Source organism: Thamnophis sirtalis, unplaced genomic scaffold (assembly GCF_051295495.1).
Source record: "Thamnophis sirtalis isolate CommonGarterSnake01/CBP01778 unplaced genomic scaffold, rThaSir2_p1.2 scaffold_14, whole genome shotgun sequence".
Lineage (NCBI taxonomy): Eukaryota > Metazoa > Chordata > Lepidosauria > Squamata > Natricidae > Thamnophis > Thamnophis sirtalis.
Genome location: NW_028261394.1, coordinates 39,791,651 through 39,815,489, shown reverse-complemented (window position 1 = coordinate 39,815,489; position 23,839 = coordinate 39,791,651). Strand labels below are relative to the sequence as shown.

The 23,839-nt window shown below is 41.4% G+C and overlaps 1 protein-coding gene across 1 annotated transcript in view; it reads left to right on the top strand.

The window, feature by feature from the left end:
- The window catches only part of URI1 (URI1 prefoldin like chaperone), a 50,591-nt gene that overhangs the window by 6,229 nt on the left and 20,523 nt on the right, over window positions 1-23,839 (top strand). Inside the window, exons 2-4 of the mRNA XM_087729135.1 lie at window positions 9,700-9,734; window positions 12,562-12,640; window positions 15,692-15,827. Coding sequence (XP_087585261.1) covers window positions 9,700-9,734; window positions 12,562-12,640; window positions 15,692-15,827 — 250 coding nt within the window. The remainder of the gene's footprint in view (window positions 1-9,699; window positions 9,735-12,561; window positions 12,641-15,691; window positions 15,828-23,839) is intronic.

Genomic DNA, 23,839 nt, shown 5'->3' with positions numbered 1-23,839 from the left:
TTTTAGAAATTCTGCTTGTTTACTGGAAAGCTGTGGTGTTTATTTGTAGTGAAATAATTAGGCAGAGCTGTAGTTAGGCAAAGTGATTTTCATCCCTGGCCCAGAGGCATCTCCCCTCTCCTCCCAAAAAGAGTATAGAACAGGCTGTACAGTGCCACGTATTTGAATCTCTGGGAATTAGGCGGCATGTTAATAATAAAATCACAAAATATGAAGTCCTGCAAATAGAAATAGAACTATTGTGGCAAAAGAAAGCAGAGATAGTTCCAATAATAATAGCCATCGTGGCCGAAATCCCAAAACATCTGGAGTGCCATTTGAATACCACTGGCTTTCACAAAACCACCATAGAATAATATAAAAATGGCTGTGTGTGTGTGTGTGTGTGTTCCAGCATAACTCTGGAGCACCTCGAGCAATTCCAACCAAACTTGGTACACAGATGACTTACTCTCTGGAAACAAATACTGTGGGAGTAAGACACCCCTAACACCCCTCGGGGTGTGTGTTCCATTAAGATACAGCCTGTTGTGCCTTATAATGGCTTCTACTGTACTGCCTTAAAATGGCTTCTACAGTACAGCGCAGTGGAGTTGCCATGGTAACAGCTTCACAGTACTCCACCAGGGGGCTCCCTCTGGTAAGGGGGAGAATCAAACATTAGAAATGACGTTTGGTCCAGACATTTGTGAATGTCTAATACAGGATTGGGAGAAACAAATACCCGGGCAATACCGGGTTAACAGTTAGTGGGATAATAAAATAGAAGAAAAAAGTATTGGAGGATCACAAAGTATCCGGGTCCAAAACTCAAAGTTGAAAGATTATGGTAGGCAAAACACATACGATGGTCCCAGTGGTTATCAGCACACTGGATGCCACACCCAAAAGCTCTGGACAGCATTTAGTACCAAATCTGCACATCGACAAGATTTCTATCTGACAAATTACAAAAGGCCGCACTGCTTGGGTCCACACTTACATTACGCCAATACATTGCGACATCCTCAGTTCTTGCCAAGAGTTTAATGCTTATGAAGCCCAACAACAGCTAAAGAATTGGCAGCTCTGATTTCGTATTATCGTGTATATAATAATAATGATGATGATGTGTTCTTTAAAGGTCTGTAATAAGCTCCAGAAAGGAACTTGGTTAAGGTGTTGAGTGCTTGGATCATTAAGTTCATTTGCTTGCATAGGAAATAATGTATTTCTAAGGTCAGGAGTACTGATCTGTGAATCCCCAAATTTGCTTAGCTAAAGGTAGCTTATAGAGACTGAATTTCTCAGCGATGCATAGAGAGGCTAGATAAAAGGGCAGTTGGGTAAAATTATTCTTTTTGTGAATGTGCATATATATGTATGTGTGTGTGCGTGCATATATATGTATATATATATAATAACATTTTTTTTAGAACTGAGTACTTAATTCTTTTTAAAGGATTTGCACATAATGGTAGAATTATCCTGAATAAATTTATCCCTCTTGGGAATTTTATATTCACTTCTTATTTACTGAAATAAGAACTATTAAGCTACGCCAAGCATATCTTAGCATTATGAAATTAAGTTATGGCAAGCCTTGGGATTATGAGCTCCACAGGAAGGGTGGAGCCTCAAACCTCTCCAATATGTCTTGAATATGCCATTTTCCTGCTATATGTAAATATGCAGATCTGGTATACATTAATTGCTCGATTTAACTGCTTAATTCTATAGCGCACTATTTCATTAACTAGTTAATTAACTAGAGTCAGACCCATTTCAGATATAATGCTAAAGCATTATTTAGTTATATGCATGAGCTGGCTTGGGCTGGTGAATTTGCTTTTTGTTGGCATGGCTGTAAACTGAAGATCAGAGAAACCTCTAAAGTTTAACTGGCTGGAATCTTTTGTTATATCTGAAATGGATAAACTTTGATTAGTTTCAGCTAGAGTATGGTATGCAACATGATAAACTTCGGCTTGTCGTTTCTTAGTGTAATAAACTACCCAATGCTGCCCCTCCTTCCCATTTGATATAAAAAGAAGAATTTCAAAGTAGGATGGAGATCTTCTGATCACCTAATGCTCTGTACTGTACCAGGGAGGAAACAGAGTGCAAGTGGGCTTTTGCATTAACCGAATCTGTTTGGCTTTCACTTAGTGTGAACATAGAACAACAGAGTTGAAAAGGGCCCTGGAGGCCATCTAGTCCAACCCCCTGCTCAAGCAGGAGGCCCTATACCCATGATGCCGGACCAATGACACGTGTGCCAGAGGTGACACGCAGAACCCTCTCCAGCTGATCTTTGCGGGCGCAGTGCTGGAAAACGGCCTGAAAACAGCCCCCAAAACAGCCATAAATGCCCAAAAAGCAGCCGTTTTCAGGCCATTTTTAGACTGTTTTTCAGGCTGTTTTCAGGTTGTTTTTGTGCCATTTCATGCCGTTTGTTGGGCTGTTTTCGGCCCGTTTTCAGGCTGCTTTTCAGCCCGTTTTCAGGCTGCTTTTGGGGCATGTGCACCAGCCAGCTGGTCTTCATGCATGCGTATGCTTTCTGGATTGGACACTAGGTGCCGAATAGGTTCACCATCACTCCCCTTTTCCATTTCAGACAAATGGCTCTCCAGTCTCTTCTTAAAAGCTTCCAAAGATGGGGCACCCACAATGTCTGAAGGGAAGCTATTCCACAGATTGTTCTCACCCTTAGGAAAATTTCTCCTTAGTTTCTAGGTTGGTTCTCTCCTCGATTAGTTTCCATCCATTGCTTCTTGTCCTGCCTTCAGGTGCTTTGAAAAATAGGTTGATCCCCTCATCTTTGTGGCAGCCCCTCAAATATTGGAAGACTATAATCGTGTCTCTCCTACTTCACTAGACTAGACATGCCAATTTCCTGCAGGCATTCTTCATATGTTTTAGCCTCCAGCGAGATTGGAGGCTAGAAGCATATTTACTTGGTGAGAGCCCAGTATTTTGCTGCGTTCACAGCAACTCACGAAGTCAACAACCGTTTTCCATCCTTGGATAATGGAAACCTAGAATGTTTTCCAAAACGAAAGTGGAAGCTTTAACTTTCTGTTATTCCTTTATTACCAGACTTCAGCTATCGAATTTAGCCACACCTTTTCTTAGATAACACACTTTGAGACCGCAGGCTGGGGAAGACACTCTGCAGACAGTGAAATCCTGAATCCATTTCACTTTTCAATTGGCAATTGTAATCCACGTCGAGGTCGGTTCGTAAGGCGCTTTTAGTACAATTTGTTTCCCTCAAGGCAGTTTGTTAGTGTTAACAGTATCAATATAAAGCTGTAAACAATTGTAATCATTACAATTGAAAAGTGCTAGGTAAAAGTCGAGGTTGCTTAAGCGCTCCAATCTTAAAAGAGGAAAGTCTTGTAAGTTTTACTTCAAAGAAACATACATATAATACGCCACCTTCCCCTAGAGTTTTCTTAAGCTTACAAAGCACGGAGTGAAATATGTATTGTTCTCTACGTATAAATTAGCACATTGCAATAAACATTTGTTCAGAAGAATATTATTTTGATATTTTGTGTGTTTTGTTGTGTGAGCATGTGTGATACGAGGGAACACATACATATGCCAGATCTGAATGGATATATACATTTATACAATACAATACAAATACAAATACAAATACAAATACAAATACAAATACAAATACAATGCAATGCAATACAATACAATACAATACAATACAATACAATAAAATACAATACAATAGAGTTGGAACGGACCTTGGAGGTCTTCTAGTCCAACCCCCTGCCTAGGCAGGAAACCCTATACCATTTCAGACAAATGGCTATCCAGCATCTTCTTACAGACTTCCAGTGTTGGGGATCTTCATGTATATATATTTATGCAGGTTTTCTCTAATACTTTCAGGGAGTACAGATTCATATCAGGATAGTTAACCACTAGTTTGGGGAGTTTGATGCTTTTCCAGTGGCTAAAAAAATATATCTAACGTTTAAAAGAATTATAGCAGACAACAATAAAAAGCAAATGGAACTAATAAGAAGACACAGCAATAAACCAATGGCATTTACTTGGTTTAATATTTTATTTTTGTAATAATATTTTTGCTTTTTTCCCCTAAGGAAAATGTGTTCCATTTCAGGAAAGGAAATAATCAGAAATACTCTAGGAAGTTGTTTTCTTTTAAATACACATTGGGATACTTGATGGGGAGAGATGTTGAACAAATAAAAAAATTGATTTATTTGAGTTGAAAGTTCAACCTTTTTTTGTGTAACTTATCTGATCCATAAGTTACACTGGGCAGTGGTTGAAGTCATGCATTAAATCACTTTAATTCATGATTTTAATCATGGTTTGTTAAACAAGACACAGTAGTTGTGATCGCATATAACATTGTTTCTTTTCTGCCTCAGAGAATAATTGGAATAGTTTCCTCCTTTTTTTCTAATATTGAGAGTTTGAATGTTTCCAGCCCAATATTTCTTTTAGATAAATCAAGTTTTTTTTATATAATGCCTGTGCAGTTGTTTATTTATTGGTGAGGATATTCACGATTATGCCCCCTTGTGGTTCCCAAGAAATATTAATATAGGTTTAAAAGTACAAGCTTTTAAATCACTTGGTGCACCTCTTTTAATTGTTCTGAAAATAAATGTGTTCTGTAATAAATTGTTCTGTAATTGTTCTGAAAATAAAATATGAGCTTCTTATGAGATAGGTGGTTATATAAATGACATAAATAAGCAAAATCATCTTTTTACGTTTTTTGTGGCCCCCAAAGAAAAATGATTCTTGATTTTTTTTTAAAAAAAGTGATTTGGACATTTAATGCATGTCAGTGTGCATTCTAGAAGTAAGTTTGAAAACTACCCACACATTTCAAATATTATACTATGTAAATCAGCCATTAGCATTTGGAAGTTGCACGTAACATTTATGAAGAGGAAAAATGACACACACTATTATGTTGCAGACAAAATAACGAAGTCATAATTTCTTTCCATAAGCATAGTTAAACACCTAAATCCATAACTAAGCTTCATCTTCTACATAAAGCTATTGTATAGTGAAGATCATGGTTTGAATTAAGCATAGTTGAATACAACATTATGGTACTCTGAAGCCAGCTTGGCCAATGCATTGAACCTCATCAGTCCAGCTATCTGTAGAAGGAGCTGCTGAAACACTTATTACGTTAATTTAGGATAGAATAACAGAATAATAATAAAGTTGGAAGGGACCTTGGAGGCCTTCTAGTCCAACCCCCTGCTCAGGTATGAAATTGTATGCCATTTCATATGAATGGTTGTCCTATCTCTTCTTTAAAAAACACCAGCACAGGTATTCATATTATGATAGCTGGCCAGTTTGGGTTGAAAATATATAACTGAATGCATGTGCTATTTAACGAGTGCCAGATAAAACATCTAGAAACCATTTTTTCCTCCCACATTGACAACTACTGCCTTCTTCCCTTGTCAATGATCTTAGTCTTCATGCCTGTAAATTATGTGCTAGAGAATACCTTGGAGTGCTTTAAGGTCAGACTGTAAATCTCAGCCCCTTTTCTTACAGATATTCAGATTTTTCATTCTCTCCCAACCCCATCATTTTTCCTCTCCCTTTCTTCTTAAATCCCTGGAGCTTCTGCCCTCCCCCCCAATTCTGAAGATTCTCCCTTCATCTGAAGGGATGGTGCTTATTTTGTTAACCTTATGCCATACTATCTGATAATCTGGATTGCATAGGTATTTATTTATAGGCGGAAAATGTCCGGACCAAACATAATTTGAGCCAAGAGCCAAGGTGGCGCAGTGGTTAAAAGCAGCACTGCAGGCTACTGCTAGATCAGCAGGTCAGCGGTTCAAATCTCACCGGCTCAGGGTTGACTCAGCCTTCCATCCTTCCGAGGTGGGTAAAATGAGGACCCAGATTGTTGGGGGCAATATGCTGACTCTCTGTAAACCGCTTAGAGAGACCTGAAAGGCCTATGAAGCGGTATATAAGTCTACTGCTATTGCTATTGCTATTGCTAATTTCTAACGTTGGATTTCTCCTTTACCAGAGGGAGCCCCCTTGTGGAGTACTGTGAAGCCGTTACCATGGCAACTCCACTACGCTGTACAGTAGAAATCATTTTATGGCAGTACAGTAGAAGCAATTTTAAAGCACAACAGGCTGTCTTTTAACGGAACACACACCCCAGTACAGTATAGTACCTGTGCACCAAGTTTGGTTGAAATTGCTCAAGGCATTCCAGAGTTATGCTGGAACATACACACACAGCCATTTTTATATTTCATAACTTCAAATCTGCTTATTGTCAGCGTTAGTTGCTGCCAATGATTACATTATCAAAAATGCTTCTAGATATACGTCATATTAAATCGTCGTTATTCTTTGAAGCCAGTGACTCAGTGCTGGACCCTGGTTCCTTCTGCAGCTGGTTTGAAGTTCAGTGTTTCCAAGCTGGAAAAATTCCCATCCTAAACCTCGGAGCTTTTGCCAGTCAAAGTAGATCCCATCGAGTTAGGTAGACCCATTGATCTGACTCTGGCAACTCCTTTTATCCTAGTGAAGGGATTTCACATGTGTTTCCTTTTGCGTCTGCCCTTCCGTGTCCCTTTATGGGAGATATCAAAAGAAGAAGAATGAAATTAAAGTGGATCGGGCGTTGCTGATTTTTATCTAAGGGGTTAAAGGTCAGTGAAAGCAACATATGTTCCTCTGCTCTTCCGTCGATGCCTCATATATCCCCAATTTTATTTTATTTTTTTTAAAAAGGGGTTGGGGGGGGAAGCATATGCTCCCAATTTACATATTTACTAATTAAAAAAAAAAGCTTCCTGGAAACATTAAGCAGACAATCTTGGATAACCTTTCACATTGCAGCTAATGGATATCGCCTGGAAATTTTCATAGGAGGTCTTCTAAATAATGTAAATGATTATGAATATGTAACTAGTTAATATGCAGCTACGAAAGGATTATCATGTAGAGGTTAATGAACATGCTGCACTTCACGGGTTGCGTTGCCTTTAGCGCTCTCTGCTTAGAAAGCCCGGCGTTGGGAATCGGAAGGTTTCCGTTGAGCTCTTGTTCCCCCTACGCAGAAACGGGGGATTTGAGATCTCATCTCACGCTCCCCCCCCAAATAAATTTCTTAACACAGAACGCGTTGCTTAACAGTAATAGGAACAGCCCTGTTACAGCACGTTCAGCATTGAATATTTATTGTGGCCTCGTGGATGCGTGCTGCTGGCCACATAACCCGAACGGCGTGGTTCCATTGGTACGGGTAGTCCTTCGACTTACGACCGCAATCAAGCCCAATGTTTCTGGGGCTAAGAGAGACATTTTATTAGGTGGGTTTTGCCCCGTTTTCTTGCCACAGTTTGATTAAATGAATCATTGCAATAGCAATAGCCCTTAGACTTATATACCGCTTCACAGTGCTTTTACAGCCCTCTCTAAGCGGTTTGCAGTGTCAGCTTCTTGCCCCGAACAATCTGGATCCTCATTTGACCCACCTCGGAAGGATGGGAGGCTGAGTCAACCTTGAGCCTGGTGAGATTCAAACTGCCAAATTGCAGGCAGCCGGCAGTCAGCAGAAGTAGCCTGCAGTACTGCACTCTAACCACTGCGCCACCATGGCTCATTGCAGTTATCAAGTTAGTGATATGTTTTTTAAGTGAATCCTCTTGACTTTGCTGATTAGAAGGTTACAAAATGGGATCACATGACCCCCCCGGGCAGCCGTCATAAACATGAACCAGTTGCCAGGTAGCCCAATTTTGACCATGGGGACACTGCAGTGGTCGTAAGTGTGAAAAATGGCCATAAGTCACTTTTTCCAGTGCTGTTGTAACTAAATAACTGTTGTAAGTCGAGGAACTATTTATATATGTGTACATTTTAGATAACTCTTTAGAAGAGAAAGATATATAAATCAAGCATCTCTCTTAATCGTATTTGTCCTAAGTGTTTAGTTTTTATGATAATGGACTTAAGATGATAGAATGATTATCTATAGCTCTTCATGGGCTTAAGACATGAAGTTTTAGGGAATTTGATAAAGAGAGTAATATTACTTGGTTTTCTTTCTTCTTAAACTGAAAAAAAACCCCACCTGCAACCACAATGGCAATTCCAATATATCAAGTCCTATATAAATCTCACTGTGATCAGATTTTTTTCTTCATCAAAGCGGTTTTTATTGTTTGGTTGGTTGCTTTCTTTATGTAATAGAAGCAGGTACATTTACACTGATCACATGCATAAGATATATTTGCACCCAATTGTCAGCTCTCAGAAGAGGACCCTCCTGGTTCCTTCCTCTGTAAACAAGTTTTGGTAGCTTTAGAATCTGAGCTGGATGGTTTCCCAGCTTTTGAAAAAGCTCTTCAGAGACACTTTTGAGAATTAAAATGACAGGAGAGAAACATATAGAATGTGAGAAATCTCTTTATGTACACAAGCTCTACCCTTAACTCTTCCACTGTTTCTCTTTCACTCTTTCCTAGTTGTCAGGCAGTTTAAAACTAAAACCCAAGTGCTCTTTCTCAAGTTGGTTCTTTTTCAAATCTATATCAGTGTATTTTTAAACTTTCAAGAAGTTCACACATCTTAAAATTGGGGGAAAAACACATTCATGATTCATTGGAGTTGTAACTTGTAACATTCCCAATCCTCAAAGCGTAGATGCTTAATTTGAAAAATAAAAACAAAAAGTAGTGGTTAAAGGTTTGGGATTATGAGTCCCTACTCGTAATCCCAAACCTTTAACCACTACTTTTAATTTTTTTTTTAAAGACTCAGCATCCTTCGCGGTGAAGCTCACTGAGTGACTTTGGACCTGTCCTACTTTTAAGGTCAATTTCACAATTGTTAATGGTGGGATAAAAACCAAAGAAGGAATGTGATGGATGTGTCCTTAAAGGTGGGATGGAAATGTAACGGGTTATTAATAAAATTCACCTAATTTGGGTGGCTGGATGGAGCTCAGTTGTCCAGAAATTGTATTTCAGAGGTGAATGCTATCAATTGCTAGATGAAAATTATGGGCTCTAACAACCGTAATACATTTTGTGATTTTGCTAGTGGTGGCCACATGGTGACCTTTTCACGAAATCCGAAGACGGCAACACGACAGAAGTTTATGTTTACTTACATTTGCGCCCATATGATGCTTTTGAAAAATACGAGCCTATATTTTTGTTTTTATTTTTTGTTTCTTATTTTTGAACTTTGCCGGAGTGATGCTGCGATTTAGACCCTCCATTAGTCCCCAAAAATGACATCGTTTTAATGGGTTCTTTTAAAGAAAACAGGCAAGCCAGTCCTTCATAAATAAACTATGTTTGGTTTGGGTTTTGAAAAGGTCGGGGAATTGAAAGCAGATGTGTAGATTGCGCAAAAAGGCCGGCCTTATCTTGTACATTGCCATCTTGTTTATAGGAGCATGCATTGTATCAAAATCTGGAGTGGAGGCTGCCGTAATTTATTCTGTGGTTATCAGTCTGGATTAGGGCACTGTGATAAAGTATGCTGCTTAAGAATGAACATTCCCGCGCCTTTGGGCTGACAAATAAAAATGTATAGCCAGACGCTACTAAATCTATAAGGCTGCTGCTCTAGTTTCTAAAACATTGACTTTGCAGCTGTGTGCTTAGCCTTCTCTTTTTCATGAGCAGTTATCTGTTTTAATGACAGGTGGTCAGTAGCTGCCAAGAAAAAATCCAGCACTGGTAAGTGAAAAAAAATAAATGTTTGATTGCATGCCTAAAATATCAATGCAAATAGCTTATGTGTGCTTTTAGAAAATATATATATATATTCTTTAGAAAATTAACCAAATTCATATAATACTGCATTCCAGCGCATCGTTTTGACTCCGCTTGGCTTATTAAATTGCACCCGTTGCATTGCCTGCGTTATTGCTTTAATTCACCACTATAATCATGCTTTTAAAACCTGCACCTCTTCTAAAAAGGCGTTCGGTTGTTCCACATTCTTCCAGCTAGAATAACGACATGAAAAGTCTTTTTTTTTTAAAAAAAAGCTCTGGGAACTTGCAGTTCCAACCATTTATTTTTCCGATTGTTCCAAGAAAATGTAATACTCATGATTGAGTAGTTAAATGGCCTTGAGGGACATCCAGGATGTCTCCATAAGTCCAAGTTCAGATTATCGAGTTTGCTATTTACAAAGGACTTTTCCCCTCCCACTCACTTGAAAGGTGTTTCCAGTTTACCCAATGGCTGTGAAAGTATATCCTTGTTTAAAGCCTTAGATAAACTGAAGATTTTAGAGGAACACTCATCCCTTATAATATTCCTCGGTCTTCTCTTTATCTCTTTTAACGTGTTGCTTTTTAAAAAAATTAATAGAAACAGCTTAAATAAATAAAAAGTTTCATATGGCCATCTAATTGGGAAAGGGGCATTGAAAGGTAAACAGTTGTTTATGCGTTACCTTCCCTCTTTAACACATTCCAAATTATGCAACATCCATGCTGTGTTTGCTTGGATTTTACGGAAGGAACAACGGGAGTTTTCTTGATTATTGTCTGCAGGGTTATTGCAAAAAAAAAAAAAATCATAGCAACTGCCCCCTTTAGTGGAGAGATTAAACTTTTGGTTATACACCATCAAGCATATAATATTTTAAATTTATTTTAAGAGGCTTTTTCTTCATGCCTGAAAGACCTCCGAACAAATAATTTATAGTTCAGACGTATCATATGTTTGGTTTTGATGAGGAGGGGGCTTAGTTTAAATGCACATAAGCTGCCACCAGAGCATAAGGAGGGGAGGGGAGGGAGCGAGGCTCAAGGCCATCTCATGCTCATCATATTCAATTGTGGCCATCGGTTTGTTAAAAAATGGTTTAAAACTAATATGTTGTTCTACTGCTTAAAATTCAGAGGCCACATTAATTTCCAATAAGATGGATATTATATCGGTGCTGCTGGAATCAAGCTTTTTTTTTAACACTTTCATTCCCCTGCAGAACCTTAAGCGTGAAATCTGATGTACAGAGAGCATCACTGCTTTTCATTTTCTTCCTAGCTGATGTTCTGAGATGTTCAGCTGAGCCCCCAAAGAAGAGGGGCTTAATTTTGGGAAGCAATTTCACACATTTCCCCATAATTCGCCTCCGCTTCCAATCTCAGTGCAAGGCAGTAGACCATAGGAAGAAAGAAAAGGCGTTGAGACCACTAGGCCAACTGTTTCTTCCTTTAGTCTGGTTGTGCTCAATTAGCTAGGCGAGACAGAACGAGAAAGCCCATTCAAGTCTATGTCCCATCAAGAATCCTACAAAGTGGCTGAAATCAAGATCAGGGTTGTCCAACCTTGGCAGCTTTAAGACTTACGGACTTCCAACTTTCAGAATTGGCTGGTGAATTCTGGGAGTTGAAGTTCATAAGTCTTAAAAAGCCGCCAAGGTTGGACACCGCTGATCTAGAGGCTGTATTGCAAGGCTTCTTAAATCTTGACAACCTTAAGATGTCATGGGCGCCTTCAACTCCCAAAATTTCCCAGCCAGCACTTGGAATTGTGGGAGTTGAAGTCCACAAGTTGAGAAACAGCCAGCCAGTTGTGAAGTGGAACCTGTGGCATACTTGCAATAAAACTGTGCAATCAAATGGAAGGGAATGGGCTCCCTTTTCTGCTTTTCAAGCCGATGGCTGTGCAGACTAGAGCAGCGGTCTCCAACCTTGGCAACTTTAAGACTTGTGGACTTCAACTCCCAGAGTTCCTCAGCCAGCTTTGCTGGCTGAGGAACTCTGGGAGTTGAAGTCCACAGGTCTTAAAGTTGCCAAGGTTGGAGACCACTGGACTAGAGAAGCATTATGTAGAAGGTGCCTTTAAGCTTCTTTTTGTTTTTAAAATTCTGCCATTTAAAAAACAACCGATCATGCATGGTACCCATCCTTAGGAAGTCCCAAATGACTTTCTAACAGCACAATCCTATCTGAGTCCACGTGGAATTGAATTAAATAGGCTCCCGATGAGTGTCTGATTGTATCTAATGCATATTGTTAAAAAACAAAGCCAAAACATCCATCTCTAGAATTAACTGTCTTTTTAGAAACAGTTTTTCAAGCTTGGAGATGGAATTCCTTTCATTACAGCTAGTCCTTGACTTACAACCATTCCATTAGTGACCGTTCAAAGTTACAATGACATTGAAAAAAGTGTCTTATGACTGTTAGAGCATCCCATGGTCACATGATTAAAAACTGAACGCTTGGCAAGATGGGGGAAAAAAAAAATCACTTAACAAGTGTCCTGCTTAGCCATGGAAATTTTGGGCATAATTCTGGTCGTAAGTTGAGGACTACCTGTAGTCTCACATACCATATTTACAAAAAGATGAAGAAATGTTTTGGAACTCCCCACCCACCCACCCACCCCCAACCTAAATTACTTGTGGCAGTTTGTCACCATAACATGCAAAGCATAGTTTCTGGTTCAATCCTCGACTTAGCAATGTGTATAATGTATTTCTATGCTCATAAAGTTAATCAATTTAGAACTGACAGCATGTTTTGTCTGAACTTCCCTGTAGGAAGAAGGTTGAAAGTGACTATGAAGCACTTCAGGACAGACTCACTACGCTGCCAGACAAACTTTCATATGATATCATGGTAGGTGCAGTTTAGTATTTGAGTCTTGCTTGTCTTTATGCCTCTGTTGTGTGTTTATCATTTATAGGCATGTGGCGCAGTCTAGAATAGGGGTCACCAACCTTTCGGACCTCAGACATCACTAAATTCATAATTTTAAATCCCATGGACATATGATCTGCTGGGTGGGCATGGCCAACTCAATGTCACTCACGTCGAAGGGTGCCTTGCCGGCTTCTACTCACCCCTCCCCTCCCAGTCACTCCTCACCTGCCTGCCTGGTCTCCTTAGGGCCCCAAAAGGAAGCAGTTGTTGGAGCTAAGCAGCCACCATGCGAAAGAGTTGGCAAAACATTTGGATCAGTTCAAATTGGATCTGACCGAGAAGGAGACTCATTCAGAAGCACCTCACTGAGAACTATGAGCATAGGCTTTCCAAGCAGAGGGAAGAGCTGCGGGAGTGGAAGGCCAGGTACCGGTGCCTGGAGGCTCAGTGGGCTGAGATGGTCTGCCAGCTCCAGGCCATGATGCAGTCCCACTGGAACAAGACCCTCCAGCTCATTGCCACCAGCGGCACTTCCCTCCAGCCTTCGCCCAAAGCCCCGCACCAGGAGGCTGAAGCAGACCCCAAGTCGGAATTTCTGCCCCCCTCTGCCCCACACAAAAAGACCCCGAAGGGGGAGACTCTCTGCAGCAACACAAGCATTCATTGCACGTATCCGCCTCAGGGCGCCTAGTTTGAGGACCCCTGATTTAGTGCAATATAAAAAATGCAAATAATTTTTCTGCGGACCACCCAAATTTTCTCACCGACCACCAGTGGTCCACGGGACACCAGTCAGTGACCGCTGGTCTAGAACCAACTAGCAGATTTGATTCTCGATTGCCTTAAAAGAATATATGTGTAGGAGAAGAGCAGGCAGGCTGGGGAGGCAGAGTTAAGTGTGTCATAAGCTTAGAGTCATTGCGTTCTAATAAACGCTCCAAGTCTAACCTCATTGACCCTTACCTGACGCCAATTTAGTGCTGAACTTTAGTTGACCAGAGTCATGTGTATAAAAGTGGTTCTCAACCTTCCCAATGCCGTGAACCTTTAATACAGTTCCTCATGTTGTGGTGACCCCCAACCATAAAATTGGCATCTCGGTTCCTAAGACCATTGAATATATATGTTTTCCAATGGTCTTAGGCAACCCTTGTGAAAGGGTCGTTCGACCCCCAAAGGGGTCCCGACCCACAGGTTGAGAACCACTGGTATAAAATAAGGTAAAGGAGTTCCTGCAGATTTTATTTCACTAGTCGTTGCCGACTCTGTGGGGTGGTTCTCATCTCTATTTCAAAGCCATTGAGCCAGTGCTGTCCAAAGACATTTCTGTGGTCATGTGGCAAACACCATAGAGCGCAGTTACCTTCCCACCAAAGTGGTACCTATTTATCTACATGCATTTGAATGCAAGATTGGTGGGAGCTGGGGCGAGGACGGGAACTCTCCTTGTCGCGTGGTGCTCAGGTCTCAAACCTGGACTGCTGCCTTTCCAGCTGACAAGCCCAGTGTCTTAACCATTGAGCCACCATGCCACATCTTGTGAATAAATCTTCTGAATAAAGCTGCAACCTTCCTGTTGTCCTGATTTTTTTGGGGTCTGATTCTGACATTATGTATGCTTTTTCCTGTTTCGGCTTAGATTCCTATCAAGTCTATAACGTTGATAGCATACTACGAAGTCTGGCCTATTTGATACAATAACAATATAACCAAATATTTGTATTTGGTAGTTATTCTGTGAAGTCTGTAATTTCATTTGCGATAGACAATAATTTCCTGTGAAGCGAAAGAAGAAGAAGAAGAAAAAGCTTTTAAGTCTTGGTTATTGATTATATAAAATAGTTTACACTGAGAGAATCTTAATTTGGGAAAAGTTTTTATTCTGGCTGCCTAGAAGTAATTGCTTGTGTAGCATCAAGCATATCTGAACATGATTAGCTTGCTAGTCGGGACTTGGTGATACAGTTGATCTGTGAAATATGCAGTTAGATGATACAGTGGTAGGTTGCTGATGGTTTTTTTTTTGGCAAGAGAGATATATATCTAATTAACAGTTTTCCAAAATACACTGAAGGGACTCCAAGAGACCGCCTACTGCCACATACCTCCCAGCGGCCAGTAAGATCCCACAGATTGGGCCTCCTTCGGATGCCGTCAGCCAGACAGTGTCGGCTGGCGGGCCCCTGGAGGAGAGCCTTCTTTGTGGCTGCTCCGACCCTCTGGAATCAGCTACCCCCAGAGATCTGGACCATACCCACTCTCATGGCCTTCAGGAAAGCTGTTAAAACCTGGTTGTTCTGGCAGGCCTGGGGCTGTTGACCTCATTGTTGAGGTCCAGCCCCGGTTAGAATGAATGCATGTTGTGATTTTAAACTGTCTTTTTTTTCTTATTTTTTTTCTTTCTCTTTTTCTTTTGTAAGCCACCCAGAGTCCTTCGGGATTGGGTGGCATATTAATTTTAATAATAAATAAATAAATAAATAATAAAGATAGTAATGAAAGCACAGTATATTTAACTAATAGATGTAACTAGTCCTTGACCTGTGATGACAATTCGGCCCACAATTCCGGTTTGTTTCTTAAGTACTTTTTGCCCCCTTTAAAGACCTTTCTTGCCAGAGTCGTTAAGTGCATCACTGCGGGCGTTAAGTTAGTAACACAGTTGTTAAGTGAATCTGGCTTCCCCACTGACTTGGCTGGTCAGAAGGTTGCAAAAGGTCACCCCATAAACCCAAGACCATGCAACTGTCATCAATACATGCCAGTTGCCAAGCACCTGAATGCCCATCACGCGGGCATGGGGATGCTGCAGCGATTGTAAGTGTGAAAACAGGGATAGGCTACTTTTGTCCCTGCCGTTGTAACTTCTAATGGTCACTAAGTGAATGATTGTAAATCAAGGAGTTCCTGTAGTCCTTTCTTCTTCTTTTTTTGAAACATTAGCATGAAGTTAGAGCTGCCCATAAGTGAAATCTCTGTCCGTAGATTATTTTTACTGCCTCACTTTTTCTGTTGTTACTTCGATAGGTCCCCTTTGGTCCTCTTGCTTTCATGCCAGGAAGACTGGTTCACACCAATGAGGTTACAGTTCTTCTTGGGGACAACTGGTTTGCAAAATGTTCAGCAAAACAGGCCGGTGATCTAGTAGAACACAGGAAAAAACGTAAGTATCTTCCCAGTTTTTGATGGTAGTTAAATAAATAGGTAACATGGTTACCCCACTGCCTGCATGGTTTTGTGCAGACCTCAGTGGGCACAGGTATTTCCCCTCCTGCGGTAGCTGCATTGGCTGCCGATTTGCTTCCGGGTGCAATTCAAAGGGCTGGTTGTCACCTTTTAAAGCCCTTCATGGCTTGGGATCAGGTGATCTGAGTGACCATTTCTTGCCGGTCACTTCTACCTGACCCATCAGAGTGGGGAGGCAGGGAATGCTGTGGGTCCCATCCCCCAGAGAGATACACCTGGTGGAACACAAAAGAAGGGCCTTCTCGGTGGTGGCTCCCTCTCTCTGGAACATCATTCTGCCAGAGATTAGAACGGCCCCCACTCTGACACTCTTCCAGAAGGCGCTGAAGACCTGGTTCTGCCAGCAAGCCTGGGGAACCCAGAGTGGGATGGAGCCCATTAAATGGCTCACGTGATCTGCTGTCTTGGGAGGGGGGTGATAATAGAATAGAAATAGAATAGAATAGAATAGAATAGAATAGAATTCTTTATTGGCCAACTGTGATTGGACACACAAGGAATTTGTCTTTGGTGTAGATGCTCTCAGTGTACACAAAAAGAAAAGATACATTCATCATGAATCATAAGGTACAACATTCAATGATAGTCATAGGGTACAAATAAGCAATCAGGAAACAATCGATATCAATATAAATATGTAAGGATACAGGCAACAAACATAAAGTCATGCTGTCTTAAGTGGGAAGAGATGGATGGTAGAAACGATGAGAAGACTAATAGTAATGCAGACTTAGTAAATAGTAGTAGTAGACAGTGTTGAGAGAATTATTTGTTTAGCAGAGTGATGGCGTTCGGGAAATTATTTGATTCTTTTTTATTAGTTTTATTGTTTTAAATGAGATTTTATATTCTGTAAGCCGCTTTGAGTCGCCATATATGAATAGGCAGCAATATAAATTCAATAAAAAACAACAACAACATACAGCCTTGATCTGAGCACCCTCTGAATGTTATAGTGGATTCTGGTTTCCCTGGGATTGAGGTTTTTTCCCCCGTATATTCGTCAAATGTTTGTATGAACGGTAAAAACAATGCACGCTTCATTGTCTTAACACCTAACAAATTAAAATACAGAAACTTCCAACTTTGAGAATTAGTTTGCAATTGAGCCAGTGTGTGTCAGGATGTTCTAGTGAGATTGGGGCTGCAAATGAATTCACAAAATGGCAACACTGATTGCATTAACATATGGTACTGTAATATTACTCAATCGTAAATTGCAACAGGCAGTCTTTAATACAAATATTGGCACCAGTCAAAATTGACGGCTGGCATAAAATGCCATGTTATGAGATAAGACTCTTACATTCTGTTTCTGTCTTATGTTTTGTTTAATCTATTGCTTCTTTATCTTACAAATGATTAGAGGCATTCATCAGGTATTTTTTCCCTATTAGCTAAACTGTTTCTAATTTTTCTAAGATTTCTTGGGTTTTTCTTTCCTTGGAAAACATGGCATGGAGATGTAGTGGCTTATGATGATTCTCGTTTACTTTTAACATTTGCTGTGATTTTACCGATTTAAGTGTTTGATTTCTGTTGTTAACAGCTGTGAGTTGTTTTACCAGAGGTGAACAAGTAATGCATTTATAAAAGAAGAAAGGAAGATCTTAACTGTTTTCTGTGGGAGGGAGAAAAGCACCCAAGCTAGTTTTGTATGTATGTATGTATGTATGTATGTATGTATGTATGTATGTATGTATGTAGGTAGGTAGGTAGGTAGGTATGTAGGTATGTAGGTATGTATGTATTAACAGATTAACAGTTGGGACCTTGTAAGTCATCTAGTCCAACACCACCACCCCCAAGCAGGAGACCCTACATCATTTCTGACAGATGGCAATCCAGTCTCTTCTTGAAAGCTTCCAGTGATGAAGCTCCCACAACTTCCGAAGGCAACTTCTGTTCCATTGGTTGATTGTTCTCACTGTCAGAAAGTTCCTTCTTATTTCTAGGTTGAATCCCTCCTTGGTCAGTTTCCATCCATTGTTCCTTGTCTGGCCTTCAGGTGCTTTGGAAAACAGCTTGACCCTCTCCTCTCTCTGGCAGCGCCTCAAATATTGGAATGTACCATGTTTCCCCAAAAATAAGACAAGATCTTATTTTCTTTTGACCCCTGAAATAAGCGCTTGGCCTTATTTTGGGGGAGGTCTTAGTGTTTTTGAGGTTCAGGAGGCCCCTTAACCTCGGCCCACAGCCCGCGGATCAGCTGATCCAGAGAGGGCTGAAAGTTCTGTCTCTGTTTCTGGCACACTCTTGCCAGCCCTAGCATCACTGGGCCTGCTGTTCTTTTTGTGGTGCGGTAGCTAGGGTTTGCGGTAGTGGCCTCTGCGAGGCCATTCTGTGTGGATGGCAGGTGCATGGGGCGCGTGGGGGCATGTCCCACCCTTCCCTCCCAGGAAATGGCGGGGACCAGCTGCACATGCAGTTAAATATTTTAGGGGAGGGCTTATTTTAGTGCATGCGCTCAAAAGCTCGATTGTGCTTATTATCCAGGGAAGTCTTATTTTCGGGAAAACAGGGTATACGTATATGTATTTAGGTATGTTTGTAGGAGGGGAGGACACAATTCAGGCTCACAGTACATGGGCTACAGTCTGGTGTTCTCTGAGTTTGGTTCTTTGCTTGCAGATGTTTCATTACCCAACTATCGTATTTTTCAGAGAATAAGACGCACCCCCCCCCAAAGAGGGTGAAATTCTGGGTGCGTCTTATACACTGAATACAGCATTTGTGATCTACTGAAACCCCACCCCCTTTGCAAAAATGGACACGCAGAGGGTTTGGGAAGCTTGCAAAGTGCTCCTGTGGGCTGGGGAGGGCAAAAGCGAGCAAAAAGTGGGGCATTTTTGCTCATTTTTGCCCCCCACCCAGCCCTCAGGAGCACTCTACAAGCCTCCCAAAGCTCTGCATCCCCCCCCTTTTTTTTCTTCCAAAAACGAGGTGTGCAGAGGGTTTGGGAGTCCTGCAGAGTGCAAAAACTTTTTTTTTAAAAAAAATTACCTCTTCAAATCATGGTGCTTCTTATACTCCAGTGCGTCTTATAATCCGAAAAATTCAGTAGGTCACATCATCAGTGCTAGTGAGTGGAGTGTGCCAAACCCTCACTCATGGGCACTGATAATGTTATATACTCAGGTAATGAAACATCTACCAAGGCCCTGAGCTACAAATATTCTCTTGCATGGGCTCTGTTCTCTACCTTTTACCTTGTACGTTCTTAAGACTCAAGGAGAAGCGTCCTGGCCATGAAATGTCCAGGAAAATATAAAACACGCTAACATTTTCCCCTTAGAATCCTAATAGCTCCTTCGCCTTGACATTCCTGACATTGGCAGCCAACCCTGTTCCACGCCAAGAACTGGGCTATCAGGGCAGGTCATAGAACACAAAGGTAAGCCACAAACGATATACAGTCGAACAGTAGTGTTTAACCTCATTGCAGGTCATCCTCAACTTACAACCATTTGCTTGAAGTTACAACGGCACTGAAAAAAGTGACAGGACTGTTTTTCACCTTTAACCACTGTTGCAGCCTCTCCATAGCCACATGTTCAAAATTTGGCAACTGGTCCCTATTTATCACGGTTGTAGGGTCCGTGGGGGCCGGAGGGGTCACCTTTGGTGACCTTCTGGCAAGCAAAGTCAATGGGGGAAGCCAGATTCATTGAACAACTGCATTACTCATGTAACAACGGTGGCAAGAAAGGTCATAAAAATGGAACGAGACTCCCTTAGCGACTGTCTCGCTTAGCAGCGTACATTTGGGGTTCAATTGTGGTCGTTAGTTGAGGACTACCTGTAACTGTGTAACATCCTCCCTGTGTGACAATGTTGTTTGTCTATACTGTGTTGCCTTCGGAGAACAGAGAAATTGTGTTGGCAAAGTCCAGATACGGCATACAGATACAGGTCTTTATTGAGCCGTGGTGGCGCAGTGGTTAGAATGCAGAATTGCAGGTTAACTCTGCCCAATGTCAGGAGTTCGATCCTGACCGGCTCAAGGTTGACTCAGCCTTCCATCCTTCCGAGGTCGGTCAAATGAGGGCCCAGATTGTACTGATATTTGTAAACCACTTAGAGAAGGCTGTAAAGCGCTGTGAAGCAGTATATAAGTCTAAGTGCTATTGCTATTGCTACTGTTAGCTAATGCGTCCATATATTACCAAATCATCATCCAGGTGCCAGACACACCTTGCTGGGTGTAGTTCATCCAATTCCCCCTTCCCTTGGGGTGCTGAAGCAGAGGGTGGATTGGGACAGCAGAGGGCCCCTTGGCTGACACCACAGCACTGTTACTCGCACACCTTTATACGCGCTTATTATGCCTCCAGGTCCAGGTTTAGTGTGCTTATGACTCTCTGTTTCCGTCTCTCCTGCTAATACAGGATGCCTCCCACACCACCACCACCCTTCTACGGTGACCGCAAGGGACCACCAGCCCCGCAACCAGCAGCGATGACCAGCATGCTTCCAATTTTTTTCTAGCCTGGGGAATGCTAAGCAATTTTTCCCCCCCCTGCGAGGTTCCTGCATTTTTGCAAGCTGCACGATAGATAATGATCGAGCAGCAGAAAGAGTTTCCCAACAGGGAGTTAGTGCAGGAGAAACACAGCAGCTGCGACTCTGTCACCTGTGTCACTGTTTTCCAAAACACAAGTGCTTGGCTGGAGTGAATAACTGGCACTTGTGTGTGTTTGTGTGTGCGCGCACCACTGCCTTCGACGATCTCATTTGCTTCTGAGCGTGGCTCCTTTGAAGGGCCTTTGATTATTTTAATGGTTCTATCTGTATGGAATTTTTGTATATAAGATGTAATTTAAAGTATAGTAGCGTTGTGTCAATCCTCTCTCCTGTCATTCAAGCCGAATGTAATTATTATGCATTGTATTGTGTCGGAACACTCTTGAAAATCAAGCAATAAATCTAATTACTAATATAAACAGTGACGTAGCCATATGTATATGGTGGACGCATTTCTTTTTTCCGTCAGCCTGGTAGATGACTCGTTTCACTTGACCTCAAGAGGGAGGTGAAAAGGTGGATGGGGACAATATTCTTAGGGGCATTAATACCACGTTGACTGCACAGGTTTCCTAGGAAGGAACATTTTGTTAGGGTACCCATACAAGATGAAGGATATTGCCAGAATTACCCACTCTCATCTTCTTTTAAAGACCCCGTAATCCCTTGCGGGGTGGAGTCTTGGGCAACAGAATGGGGCGGAGTGTTTATTGGCCGGATGCCCTTCCTGTTGCAAATGCGGAGATTGTTTCAGCAGATATATTCTTATTGTGCCCAGAGAAAGAAATATCTGCCTCTACCTAGGATCGAACCCACAGCCTCATGATGGTGAGGCGAGAGCTCCATCTCTAGGCCACCACACCACTCACTCCGGAATTAATCAATATGCCATTGTCAACACTATAACAGAGTTGAAGAGACTTTGGAGGCCGCCTAGTCCCACCCTGTGCCCATGCAGGAGACCCAGTGCCATTCTGGGCAAACGGCTGTCCAGTCTCTCCAGTGATGGAACCCCCACAACTTCCGGAGGCAAAGCTTCCACTGGTTAATAGTCAGGAAATTTCTCCTTAGTTCTATGTTGGATCTCTCTTTCATAAGCTTCCATCCGTTATTTCTTGGCTTATCCTCAGATGGTTCGGAGAATAGGCCAACTCTGTGGCAGCCCCCCAAATATTAGAAGACTGCTATCAAGTCACCTCTAGTCCTTCTGTTTGTTAGACTAGACCTGGGATGGCAAACCTGTGGCAGGCATGCCACAGGTGGCATGCAGAGCCCTCTCTGCGGGCACGCAAGCCGTTGCACAGCTCAGCTGCACCACGCATGCGCAGAGCAATTTACAGTGAACTGCGCATGCGCAGTCACGGAAAACCAAAATGGCAGCGGCCCAGCGGTGGTGAGGGAGCCAGTTCGGGGGCGTGGCAGGCCGGTTTTGCAACCCAGGGCTGAAGTCCACTACCGGTTCGGCTAAACTGGGGAAAACCGGGAGCAACCCACCTTTGGTTTATGCCAGCTACATGACCACAGAGATGTCTTCGGACAGCGCTGCCTCTTTGGCTTTGAAACGGAGATGAGCACCGCCCCCTAGAGTTGGGAAGGACTAGCACATATATGCGAAGGGAACCTTTACCTTCCTATAATGTATCTTGGAATCTTTTGGATACCTTGCCAAACACATCTCTACTAGCTAAGTCGTGAGAGAGTCAATGATTGTCCATTGAGTGCATGAATTTAGACCTCAAGAGTTCTTAGATGCTTGACACTTTTCACTGGCCGTGGAATTTATTATCTGTTGCAATATATGAAAGTAAACTGTCGCACGTATACAGGCCTTTATATAAAATAAAAAGCTTACTAAAATCAGAATTCCAAAATAGATATTGATATTTAGTAGTGCCAATGTGAAGGACAGCAAATGGGACACTTTTAAAAAGTAGAAAGAAAAAAATTTAAAAGCGGCTGCTAGAGTGAAATGAAATGAAAACCCTTCATAGAGATAAATGTGATCATAAAAACATAATTCCTGTTCCAGAGCTTGTTTATATTATTTTAACCATGTTATACGTTATAGGCCTCTAGGCTACTAAGAGAGAGAGAGAGAGTTATGACTGAAGGCCATATTATCCTAGTAGGCCAACAAATAATTTTTCAACCAGATGTCTAAAAGAATATGTAATTCTTTGATAGAAAGCCCAAACGGAACAGAAAGACGCTAGATAATACATTTTGAAAGCTGTAGCGCATACTTGGAAATCACATTTGTTTTCCATACCTTATTATAATCTGTTAGATATGCTTTTAATATATTTCAAATATTCTGCTGAGGACCCTTCACCAAAGGCATGGTTAAAATCCAGATACACTTAACTTTGGTGCCAAATGCTTCCCCCCCCCCCTTAAAAGCCGAAACTAAATAATAAGTTAGGTTAAAGAAAACCTCTGTTAAGTATTCACAAACACCCGTGTGTCAAATTAACAGGACTTTTTGACAACACGGTATCCTGCAACATGTTGACCTCCACCTCCAACATATTAGAGAAAAACAATGCTCTCATTAACATTTTTTTCCCTCCGACTCTTGCTAAAGCAAGGCCACAGTTGCGTCTCTAGCCAAAAGCTACATTAGCATGCTTTTTACACTATACATCTGTGTCTTGATTAAGTGTGTGATGAGTTGTATTTCATGCATTCTAACAACATGATTGAAAACAGTTTACTCTCACAATGCCAGTTGCATAAAAGAATGATACAATACAGGGTTGTTAATCAGACAATTTTCACACTAATGTGTCTGATGGAGGACATTTTTTTTTTGTAATTGGGGGATGCGCTTTTTACCTGGAAATCAGTCCTACAAAAATATTGTACGTAGAATTGGATTATACATAAGTAAACATTGGTATTATTATTATTATAGCTGTTATTATTTCTATTAGTAGTAGTACTATCAGCATTATTATATTGTAGGACTGATTTCCAGATAAAGGCACATCCTCCCAATTACAAAAAATGTCCTCAATCAGACACATTCGTTTCCACCCATTGCTTTACCAAACAACTACTGTTTGATAAATTAAGTAAAGTTTGCTGATTCCTAATTGCAAATCTGAACACAAACCATGGAGAGAAAGATGGTTCAATCCACATACAACTTACAAGACATGTCAACCAACATTTTCCCTTCTTGTTAAAGAAGTGGAAACTAACCAAGGAGAAAATCAACTTAGAACTAAGGAGAAATTTCCTGACAGTTAGAACAATTAATCAATGGAACAACTTGCCTCCAGAGGTTGTGAACGCTGGAAATTTTTAAGAAGAGATTGGAAAACCATTTGTCTGGAGTGGTGTAGGGTTTCCTACCTAAGCAGGGGGCCAGACTAGAAGACCTTCAAGGTCCCTTGCAACTAT